At 44.1% G+C, this 12,091-nt stretch overlaps 1 protein-coding gene across 8 annotated transcripts in view; it reads left to right on the top strand.

Annotated features, from left to right (window-relative positions):
* The window catches only part of AFF2 (ALF transcription elongation factor 2), a 531,908-nt gene that overhangs the window by 478,624 nt on the left and 41,193 nt on the right, over nucleotides 1–12,091 (top strand). For all 8 annotated transcript variants that reach the window (XM_070462659.1, XM_070462658.1, XM_070462657.1 and 5 more), the window contains 2 exons: nucleotides 8,124–8,283; nucleotides 10,611–11,618. In XM_070462659.1, the coding sequence (XP_070318760.1) occupies nucleotides 8,124–8,283; nucleotides 10,611–11,618 (1,168 nt within the window). The remainder of the gene's footprint in view (nucleotides 1–8,123; nucleotides 8,284–10,610; nucleotides 11,619–12,091) is intronic.

Below are 12,091 nucleotides of genomic sequence, written 5' to 3'. Positions count from 1 at the left end.
TTTGACTAGACGGACCTTTGTTGGCAAATTAATGTCTCTTTTTAACATGCTGTCTAGGTTTGTCATAACTTTCCTTCCAAGGAGCAAGTGTCTTTTAATTTCACAGCTGCAGTCACCATCTGCAGTGATTTTGGAGCCCAAGAAAATAAAGTCTGTCACTGTTTCCATTGTTTCCCATCTATTTGCCATGAAGTGATGGAATCAGATGCCATGATCTTCGTTTTTTGAATGTTGAGTTTTAAGCCAACTTTTTCACTCTCCTCTTTCACTTTCATCAAGAGGCTCTTTAGTTCCTCTTTGCTTTCTTCCATAAGGGTGGTGTCATCTGCATATCTGAGGTTATTGATATTTCTCCCAGCAATCTTGATTCTGGCTTGTGCTTCATCCAGCCCAATATTTTGCATGATGTACTCTGCATATAAGTTAAATAAGCAGGGTGACAGTATACAGCCTTGATGTACTCCTTTCCCAATTTGGAACCAGTCTGTTGTTCCATGTCCAGTTCTAATTGTTGCTTCTTGACCTGCATACAAATTTCTCAGGAGGCAGGTAAGGTGGTCTGGTATTCCCATCTCTTGAAGAATTTTCCACAGTTTGTTGTGATCACACAGTCAAAGGCTTTGGTGTAGTCAATAAAGCAGAAATAGATTTTTTTTCTGGAACTCTCTTGCCTTTTCTATGATCCAACAGATGTTGGCAATTTAATCTCTGGTTCCTCTACCTTTTCTAAATCCAGCTTGAACATCTGGAAGTTCTTGGTTCATGTACTGTTGAAGCCTTGGCTTGGAGAATTTTGAGCATTACTTTGCTAGCATGTAAGATGAGTGCAATTGAACATTTTTTGGCATTGCCTTTCTTTGGGATTGGAATGAAAAGTGACCTTTTCCAGTCCTGTGGCCACATCTGAGTTTTCCAAGTTTGCTGGCATATTGAGTGCAGCACTTTCACAGCATCATCTTTCAGGATTTTTAATAGCTCAGCTGGAATTCCACCACCTCCCTCTCTATTAGCCATTATGAATCATGCTCAGGTCCCCAGCCATGATCGTGGATGTGTGGATGTACTCTAATACCACCTCGACACTTGGCAGGGACAGTGGCAAGCCATGGTGATCCTTGGGACACATTTGGAGGAAAGAATTATGCACTTGGTCAAGTACAAGTGTAGGCAGGGAGTCTCAGGAAAATTATAAGCTGAAGTCAGTGCTTATCAGAAGGAATCTGATAAAACCTGTTCAGGAATAATTGCCCAAAGAGAGCTTCAAGTTGATCAGGTTAGATTCAAAATGATAAAAGGCAGTCAACTTTCTTCGTTGCTAAAGAAGGACAGAATAATTATGGGGGGAAAATCCACAGTTGATCTCAAAACTGTGTTTTAGCCATTAGTTTCCAGTCCAGAGCACCAACTTATTTTTTGCCAGCAGTTTATATCTGAGTAGCCTCTGTACCCTTGGTCCTCTCAGTGTGGTTCACTGACCAGGACCATCTGTAGCACCTGGGAATTAGTTAGAAATGCAGACCTCAGGACCCATTCCAGGCCTCTGTAACTAAAATCTGCATGTGCAGGAGATCTCCAGGTGATTCTAATGTATGTTAAAGTTTGAGAAGTACTTGGTAATAGAGTTCTGTCACCTAAATTTCCTAGCTTGGTCCTCTTATAAGCCTATGTGATATATTACCCCATTTTACAGATGAAGAAACTGAGATGCTTGTGTTGAGTGCTTAGTCTAAAGTCACACAAAAATGAAGTATCCAAAGTGACATTCAAAAAAGATCATCTGACTCCCAATCCCATGCTCCTCTAACTGAACTAAAGCTTCCTCTTTAAAACCAGTAGAGGAAATGTAGCTATTTACATATGTGACTGAAGATGGGAGGAAGGGCACAGGCAGGAAAAGAAGACAAGAGCCTGAGTCTAGTCAGTCCATCAAAAGGGTAAGAAAGCCATGATAGACTGTGAGTCAAATGTAACTCTGAAAAGCCATTGACAAAATCACTCAGCATTATGGTCTCTGAAAGGAAGTAAGATGCCAGGTTTGTTAGGAGAAATACCTTACTGCTGGTGATTGAAAAATGTGAGGAGCTACTCATTTCTAGTTATCATGGAAGTTTCAAATGGTCAGCTTGCAGTTTTCTGGGAAGCTATAACCACTTTGGTTGCCTATTGCTGTGGCAGTAATCTACTAGAGTCTTCCTTACACCAAGGTCTGGTTCCCAGAGACCCTGGGATGACACTAGGGTCATCTAGATGATCCAGGACCATATCCCCATCTCAAGATCCTGAATGTATTCATATCTGCAAAACCTCTTTTTCCACATGAGGTATCATATTCACAGGTTTGAGATTGGAGTGTGGACATCTTTGATCATCATTTTCACCAACCACAGCCCTCTTCAGTCAGTCAGGGCTTTAATCTATATCACGTATGGTAACTTGCCCATGAAAATAAATGTGAGTGGATAGGTGTACATCACCTTATGTTTTGTAAGTAAATTGAGCAGACTCCATTTCAAACACCAGAATCAGACAAAAGGACAAATTCCCAGTGTACACACTCACTGGACAAAGATTATCTCCTCAGAGCCATGCCAGGGTGTAGCTTCAGTTACAAGTGGATGGCAATCTGCTCATCAGTAGCATCATTGCATTAACACAGAACATACTTGATTCTGAGTTGTTTGTGAGAATATTGGGATAATCAGTGTTTTATTTTCAAAGTGTTCTCAGGGGCCATCCAGGGAGGAGGAAAAGATGCTGGGAGAAATAGAGCAAACCTGATTTTGTCTGTCATATGTATTATGCTTCTGCCTAGCTCCCCGCCTGATGGCTCAGCTGGTAAAGAATCCACCTGCAATGCAGGAGACCCAGGTTCAATCCCTGGGTTGGGAAGATCCCCTGGAGAAGGGAAAGGCTACCCACTCCAGTATTCTGGCCTGGAGAATTCCATGGACTGTATAGTCCATGGGGTTGCAAAGAGTTGGACATGACTGAGAAACTTTCACTTCACTTCACTTCAAATTTCTATTGGACAACTGGGCTAAATGGATTTTCTGGAGTGGGTGGGGGGGATTTCAAAGCTGCTGACTCAGACCAAAATAGATTCCTCCCATCCTCTGACTGGAAGAGGCTCAGGGCTCAGAGTGTCTACCCCTAGTGGCCTACTGTGGTAAAGTCATTGTTTCAGTTTTTGGACCCAGAGTTCAAAGAGGAAAAGGAGAAAGAGAGAAAAGATCAGGTATAAATGTTGATTCCTTTGTACCAGGGCCAAACCTTTACAACTTAATGATGGAATCAAGTAAAGAAGCATTACAAATTATCTTGTAGGCAGACATTTGATCTCCATAAAACCGGAAAAGGGTCACATTGATTAAATTTTTACAAGTCTCAACTAAAGACAAGGGTTTAATAAAAGAGTCCCCCATCAAGCATCTCATGCTATGTCTCTTTGGCAATTTCGGGGTCTTGTAAAATATGCTGCCAAGATCTGTACCCTGTGGCCTTGCTTGTCGAATCCTTCCCATATATGTTTCCTCTTAGAAAGTCATTACCCCTTCTGGGACCTTTCCTTTCTGATGCCCACACAGCTTGATTGAGCAGAATGGCCAATTCATCATCCCTGTTTATCTCCTGAGAGAGGAATTTACAGTTAAATTAAGAATCGAGTCAGATAGCACTGATGCAGATGTTTGGTTTTCTGTAGGCTGTTAATCTGAATTAGTGGAAAGTCTGATTTATGAAATAGCCCTACAGAAAGGCAGCTTTAATCTTCTGTGGTTCATATAAGAGCCGTGTTGCCAAGAGTAGGTCATTTCAGACCTGCCTTAATGAGCGGACTGGGCAAAGGTCTCCTCACAATTTTCTCTAAAGTCCAAACAGTCTCCCCTAAAATTCCCTACACAGTTTTGTTTCATGAGGATCATAATCTTTAAGTTGGAAGACACTTAAAGATCACTAAACTCCATTGTAGATCAGTAATAGGAATCTTAATTGCCAGCTATCTGTTCACCAAAATGTATCAAGCTCACAGGCCTACAAAGCAATGGCTTCTTCCTGTGGCCAACTGTAGATTTTTTAAGCCTTTTCTGATGTTGAGGTGAGATCATTCCTGGAGAGATCTCGAACTCATTGATCCTAGTTTTACCTTGGAAGGTAAAACCTTCAGAGCTAGCCCGCTCCCTTACCAGACAGACCTTCTGGTTTTTAAAGACTGTTGTCACATGAACCACCCTCCTCCCTGCCCCAGAATCTTCTCCAGGCAAAAAAGTCCCTGTTCCTTCATATGGCTTCTGGACTATCTTATGGTATCACATATTGAGCCTTTTATTGCAGAAGAGGCTTGGTCAGTATAAGCTTAGAGAGACTGACATCTGTTCCCCTGGTGCTCTCAAGCCTTCCACACCAGGGTCAATGCTGTCTGGAGGAGGCATCTTAAAGGCCTCCCAAACTTCTCCACCACTGGCCTGCTCTTTGATCCCCTTCCCTCACCCTGGATTTCCCTTCTAGGATCATTGACTTGCTAAGCCAACTTCTTTGCCCTTAGTCTGGCCCATGACCATGAAGACCTACTGAATGGGGTTAGGATTAAAATGAGGCTACACTACACTTGGTACAAACTGCTCACCCCAATGAACACAATAGCAAAATCTGATCTTTGAAAAGGTTGAACAGTTCACTTTGAAGTTGTCCACAAACGTGTGTCCTTTGAGCAGTTTTATTACATTCAGGGTGAAGTCACAGAGTACACTTTTAATATTTACAGACTATAGATAGTTTAATATATTAAATGTTAATGATTTTTTATATCATCTATTATCTTTGTTGTAACCACTAGCATTCTTTTTAAAAGCAGTTTATTAAAATACAAGAGTAAATGGTGTGTGGGAAATAATTCTACTGCAGTTTGATAAATGAAGAATATGGAAATTGCACATTCGTCCTTCATCTTCTCAGCGGAATCAAGAGTTGTGTTTCCTAGTGTCGCTCATAGCCAGTTTAATATACATTTGAAAAATAAATTAGTGATACATGAAAGTAAATGTAGCAAAAGTGGGAATTTAACTAACTGAACAGCTAACGGGCTTCAGGGAAGAACTGAAAGTGAAATATGGTGATGATTTGCTAACTGGAAAGCTCCACGGTGGATTCTAGACAAGAATGTGGCCCTTGGTCAATCCTGATATTGACGTTTGTCCTGCTTGTGAAGACAATGTTTTGGTCTTGTACTCACTTTTTGGCTCTCGGAGGGGCCCCAGCTGGGTGCAAGGTGGGCCCACAGGAAGTGAGGGTCAGACTCAGAGGTGTGCCCTACGTCCCTTAACAAGCTGGGTGCAGTCAGATTGCCCACCAACCACAGGAAGAGCAGATGGATAGTGGAGGCAGAGGAAGGTACTGCGGAGGGCAGTTTTACTCATTTTAAGCAATGCCATTCTCTCCCACCAATGCTGGCTCTTCCTTGTTTCCAACTGTGCAACTGCCCGGAGGAAGCAATTCTTTCTCATTAAGATGCTGAAGTCCTTCACCCCCAGCTTGGGTTCTCATGGTGTCCTCTCTGAATTCAAGTCCACCGTCCCTCTCATCCCCAAGTATTTATGTCCATCAGTGTGGGTATGAAAAACTCGCGTACCTCTCTCTGTTCTTTCTATACCTGTTTCCCCTGAGTGGTCATTGTCAACGTTGACTGGCCGTAGGCTCCTTCCTGAGAACATGGCAATACATTTACCTGTAAGAAGACTTAGGGAAAATAATTTCAGGCCTCATTTCACTGCTTCTCAGTCAAGGTTACGCTTAGGTTTCAAATCATCTTTATTTTGTATCTGTGTCTGTATATCTATATTTACTCATACAAATAGTTAGTCAATTTTTTTCATATGTGATTTCTGTCCATGTCTACAATCTCATTCTGAAATTCAGAAAGTTTAGAGAACTGTTGTTTTCAGTGACTTTGAGCCAAATTCATTTGACGTCAAAACCTGACCTAAACTGAGGTGCAGCTATTAATTTCAAGTCTTTATGACTGTGACTGTTAACTGCAGCAGTATTAATGAGTTTTATTAAAGGGTGCTACCCTGAATCCACTGGGGGGTATTATAGATATGGTATAGCTATCTATCTATCTAGCTATCTATATCTATACTTTTAATTAAACAAGAGGAATTGTTTAATTAAAAATTTAAATATCAAAATTCATCTCACTTCCAAAAGTCTTTGGATAAGGAATACTTATATACAAACACACACACACAAACCAGAATTTAATGCATAGATAGGAAACAAAAGTAGGAAACAACCTTTTCATTTGAAAATCATAAATGTGGGAGTACATGTTAGATCTTAACTGTCAATCCACCAGCCAGGAGTCTCAGTGTTGCCGATGCTCTATGCTGTATCTGAAACTTTACTTGGGGGGAATTGAGGCCAAGTTAGCAAGCCTCTGGATTAGTCTGACTTAAATCTGTTGCCTCAGTCTTTAGTTAGTAACCAAAGACAAAAACAATTGATTAGATTTAGAGGGTACTTTGCTTAAATATGGAGTCATTATACTGCAAAGGAATACAGGGAAAGAGGCGCACTGAGTTGAATATATAGATCCCTGGCCCCACTGTCTCTCTTTCTCACACACACAGACACACACACTTTCCCAGGGGGTGTAGGCCCCTGTTTCTTCTGCTTCCCCTAATCGCTTGGTGTATTTGGCAGACAAATGTACTTGCAGATAGCATTTACTTAGCAGATAGCATTTTAAAAGGAGCTTTGGCTATATGAAAGAGAATAGCTACCTGGGAGATGAAAGGGGCTGTCTTCAGGGGCATGAGGCACATGTAATGAAAAGTCTCTCTGAGTTGGACGAGGCACCCATGCTGGTTTGAAAGGGATCCTCTGCCTTCCCAGGCGAGAGCTATTATGTTGAAAATGAGGCTTTGGTGAGAGGATGAAGTGGGGGCAGGTGAGGAATAATGGTCTGTGATTCCAGAGTCCTGGACACAGGAGGGCTCTTGGAGGCCCTCTCTGCCAAAACTTGCAGGTGGAGCCACAAGACCAGGTGTCCTCCAGGGCCAGGACTGGGTTTTCTGGGGAAAACCAGGTAAGGAGCTGGGAGTCTGAGAGGCAGCGAGGTTCGGACAGTCAGCCAGACAGGTAGGAGGACCAGTCCAGCACTGCAGCAAAGATGCTCTGGCCCCCAGGCCACCCCTCTCTGTGATTTAAACTTCTCTCCAAAGAGGAGCATGAGCTGATGAGACAGAGACAGATTAGAACCCTCCCTCGACTTTAGAGCCCCATGTCAGGGCAAAAACAGGAAAACTAGCCCCCGAAGATGATGAGCAAAATGACAGAAAGGCAGTGACGTATCCCAAAGTGCCAAGAGTCAGCTGAGGTTGATTTGTTATGGGGCACAGAGGGCAAATGATTAGTAAGGAAGAGTATGGATTATCAATAAAGACAGAGTGGCAAATTGTGTCAATTTCCTTGTGCTTTGCTTGGTCAGCTTTACAGATTTAAAATCAACCATTAGAGATGGTTAGTTCTGTATGATCATACTTCCTGGTTGGAGTTATCTGAAGAGGTTACAGAAATTCTGGTAGAAGAGGCTGTGCAGTGCACCCTCTCATCTCCATGGTAACACAGTCAGCCCTGCTCACCTTGGCCCTGGGCACTGGGCACTGGGCACCTGGCTGCCAGTGTCTTTACACAACCCTGCCCTTTGAGGGAGCTGGGAGGCTTTGGTCCCAGTTTCATGCCTCTATATAGCTGTGAGGCTGCAGCAAGAACCCCCCTCCTCTGAACCTCAGTTTTCTGTGACGAAAGTGAGAATTCAACTCACCCCTTCTTGCTGAGAGGACTGTACTGCACGTATAACTAAGATCAGAGCCCCTTTACAAACCTGGAGATTTCGGAATAGGATAGCAACTGAAAATGTATCTTAACAGAAAAAAAAAAAGAAAAAAGAAAAACAACCTGGGACTGTGGGTCACTCCCTCCTGAGCCTCATAGTTCCCATCTGTGAAATGGAACGGCACACTCCACTCAGCCTGGCCCTCACAGATGATCAGTCTTCATGCCCACCTGGACTCTTCCAGCCAGTTTGGGAGTAAAAGAGGCAATGAATGGTGTCATTTTCCTTTCAGCCCACTCTTGGCCACGCCCCAGCCCCCACCTGCAGCGCCCACCAGTGGGGGATCCGGCAGCTCCAGTGACTCGGAGAGCAGCTCAGAGTCTGACTCAGACACTGAAAGCAGCACCACTGACAGCGAAGCCAATGAGGCGCCACGAGTGACCACTCCAGAGGTGGGTGAGGAGCCAGGGCCCCGACACAACACCCCCGACATGCACACACACAATAATGCGATAATGATAATATTCCAGCACAGTCGTGACCTCAGCACAGTAAATACTTCAGAAAAGCACTCAGGTATTTGATAGCACTTTTTTCTTCTAACACATGTATTTATAGTTTCTAACGGACATTTCTTGCCATGTGACTGATGTTCCATGTGACTCACTCAGCTACTCTGAACTTTGAGCTTCCCCATTACTATTATACTGGAATAGTAATCACTGAGCTCAAAACTTCCCTTTCAGGAGAACCAATGAAGCAAGTCAAGGCCCACTTCTAGGTCTGGGGACACCACCCCTTCCTCTAGCTTGAAGTGATGAATTGTCACTGGGCAAGTAAGATCCAAGAAGTGTGATGGCCGAAAGGTCACAGGGTTTTTTTTTTTTTTTTTTAATTTCAAAGAATATTTTTCAAATGTGCTCAATGGTAATTCATGAAAACATTTAACATAGCCCCACGAAATAGCAAAATTATAATTTTGAGATCAAAGCCATGTCTTTCCCCTCCATCTTTGACTACCAGCCTCCCAGTTCTCCTGAGTTGGCACCTCGTAACAGCAAGCTGATCCCTCAATGACTTTGGACACATTGTTTATCAATAGTCAGAAAAGAATAACAGAAGAAGATGCCACCATGACATTACCGCTGTCCATAAGAGCCCACACTTTGTGAATGTGGATCAATGTGCCAGGCTCCATGAGAAGCTCGTGACTTGTATTTTCTCATTTCATGCTCATGACAACCCTTTAGGGTCCTGGCTATCATTATTCCATTTTATAGACAAAAGAATAAGGTTCTGAGAAGGTAAGAAAGAACTTTCCCAAGATCTCACGGGAAGGGAAGGGCTGAAACCAGGGTGTGTGCTACGAGAGCTGGGGCCCCTAACCTCGAGCTCAGCTGCCAACAGTAGCAGCTGCTCCAATGGCCTCGACCCTTACCTGCCACTGCTCTATGCCAGTTGGAATCATGGCTACTCAAAACGTTTTGAATTGTGTCAGCCTCTATTGAGTGGTGCCATAAGCCTCAGTTGATGGCTTGCAAAAAAAAAAAAAGAGCAGTTCTAATAAAAAATGATGGCTCTTTTAGTTCAACAGGCAGAATTCAGACTTGGGAATCAAGCACTAAATTGTACACATCATTTCCATGGCTTAGCAGCAGATGCTAATGTCTGCAAGCATGTCCACATAAACTGATTATTGCCCATACACCAAGGAAAGTGCAGTAGTTTTTTTGGAAGTCAAATCTTTTCATCCTTCAGTAAAAATACAAAAAGCCTCTTCTTTTTGCAGCAAATTACAACATTGTATAGGAGATCCTGACACTTTGGCAGAGACTTTCCTTTTGAATTACACTTGAGGCACACTCACATTTCTTTTCAGGACCAGAGATCATTCTCTCAGCCTCCTGGTGAGAGGTTGAGTAATGAGTCCCACCAAAGGATTTTGGGAACCGGTTTCCCTCTCCAGCTCTCTACCCACTGTCTGGAAAAACTCTCTGCAGAATTCTTTCCTTGCTGGCCAAAGTAGGGGATAGTTTCAGAAGCTGTGGTATATATACACCATGGAATATTACTCAGCCATTAAAAGGAATTCATTTGAATGAGTTCTAATGAGATGGATGAAACTGGAGCCCATTATACAGAGCGAAGTAAGCCAGAAAGATAAAGACCATTACAGTATACTAACACATATATATGGACTTTAGAAAGATGGTAACGAGAACCCTGTATGCAAAACAGAAAAACAGACTCAGATGTATAGAACAGACTTGTGGACTCTGGGAGAAGGTGAGGGTGGGATGTTTAAAGAGAACAGCATTGAAAAATGTATATTATCTAGGGTGAAACAGATCACCAGCCCAGGTTGGGTGCATGAGACAAGTGCTCGGGCCTGGTGCACTGGGAAGACCCAGAGGGATCGGGTGGAGAGGGAGGTGGGATGGGGGGACTGGGATGGGGAATACATGTAAATCCATGGCTAATTCATTTCAATGTATGACAAAAACTACTGTAATGATGTAAAGTAATTAGCCTCCAACTAATAAAAATAAATGGAGAAAAAAAAAAAAGAAAAAGTAGGATTTAGTATAGTGGAGCCACTTTGTGAAGTATTTGGCTGTCTAGGGAATGTGATAGATGTGAATTTCATGTATGTTTCTGAATGTGTGAATGGTCACTTGACAGCCAAAGCTTTTACCAGTCAACAGTCAGTACACTGAGGGTCCTCCTGACTTCTTCCCAAAGGTGACATTCATTCTTGCCACCGTTTCTCACTCCACAGCCTGAGCCGCCCTCCACCAACAAGTGGCAGTTGGACAAATGGCTTAACAAAGTGACATCTCAAAACAAATCTTTTATTTGTGGCCAAAATGAAACACCCATGGAGACGATCTCTGTGCCTCCTCCAGTCATTCAGCCAATGGAAGTCCAGGTCAAGGTGAAGGCAAACCCCAGCCAGGTCCTGCCTGAACCCAAAGAGAGGCCTCTCCTTGGTCTCATCAGGGAGAAAGCCCGTCCACGACCCACCCCAAAAACTCCAGAAACAAAGGCTCTGAAGCATAAGTTGTCCACAGCTCTTGAGACAGCGTCTCAAAGGACAATTGGGAAAAAGCAGCCCAAAAGGGTCGAGAAGAACACCAGCATTGAGGAGTTTACCTGGCCCAAACCAAATATCACCAGCAGCACTCCCAAAGAAAAGGAAAGCGGGGAGCTTCCTGACCCCCCGAGAGGCCGCAGCAAAGCCGCTGCCCACAAGCCGGTTCCCAGGAAAGAACCGAGGGCCAGCATCCCCTTGGCTCCCGAGAAGAAGAAGTACCGAGGGCCTGGCAAGATGGTTCCAAAGTCCCGGGAATTCATTGAGACCGATTCGTCTACGTCTGATTCCAACACGGATCAGGAAGAGCCCCTGCAGATCAAAGTCCTGCCTCCATGCACTGCTCCGGGGGGCAACGCGACCAAATCCAAGGAAGCCGGAGGGGCCAGCCTGACCCTCAGCAGCTTTCTCAGCAGTGGCAATGGCAACAACCCACCAGTCCCGAGTGAGGAGCCTACTCTGTCACCGGTCCCTGTCACACAAGCCGAGGTTCTGTCTCCTGTCCGAGATCAGGAGAATCTGAAAAATCTCTGGGTGAAGATTGACCTTGACCTACTGTCTCGAGTGCCTGGCCAGAACTCACTCCAGGCGGCGCCAGCCAAGCTAGACCACAAGGAGACGGCCTCAAAGCCCAAGCGGCAGACAGCTGTGGCGCCTGCAGAGAAAGCTGCCCCCAAGGGCAAGCGTAAGCACAAGGTAAGCCGTCCGTCGACTCCGGCCAGCCACATGATCGGGAGCAGTGGCTGTCTGGGCTACTTTGATATTGAGTCTCCTTTTCCAGAAGGCTAGTGTCAGTGGATTGCAGTCTTTGGTGAAAGCAACGGATATTAATACTTTCCCTGGGGAATGTGGTATTTGACATGACCAGGGAGGAAGTGTTAGGGATAATTATGGTTTTATAACCAATGTCAAGAATATCCAGTATGGCATGTGAGGAATTATGATGTGTAGCAACAAAGAATATGAAGTCTCCTTCCCCAGGCAGCCAGTCTGTCAGGTCGGCTACTTAAGCTGCTCCTGCTTCCTGGATTCATGGATCACTATTCTACAGTCTCCTGCCCCGGCAGCAGCAGGGCACCCAGGACTCATAAGGTCAAAATGCATCCTCTAGGCTTTGTTAATTTCTACATACAAACATCAGTATCCTTGCCACCCAGTTCCATTTTGAT

Source organism: Odocoileus virginianus, unplaced genomic scaffold (genome assembly GCF_023699985.2).
Source record: "Odocoileus virginianus isolate 20LAN1187 ecotype Illinois unplaced genomic scaffold, Ovbor_1.2 Unplaced_Scaffold_7, whole genome shotgun sequence".
In the NCBI taxonomy this organism is placed as follows: domain Eukaryota; kingdom Metazoa; phylum Chordata; class Mammalia; order Artiodactyla; family Cervidae; genus Odocoileus; species Odocoileus virginianus.
Note: the sequence above shows the minus strand (reverse complement) of the source record. Positions and strands in the feature narration are given on the sequence as shown.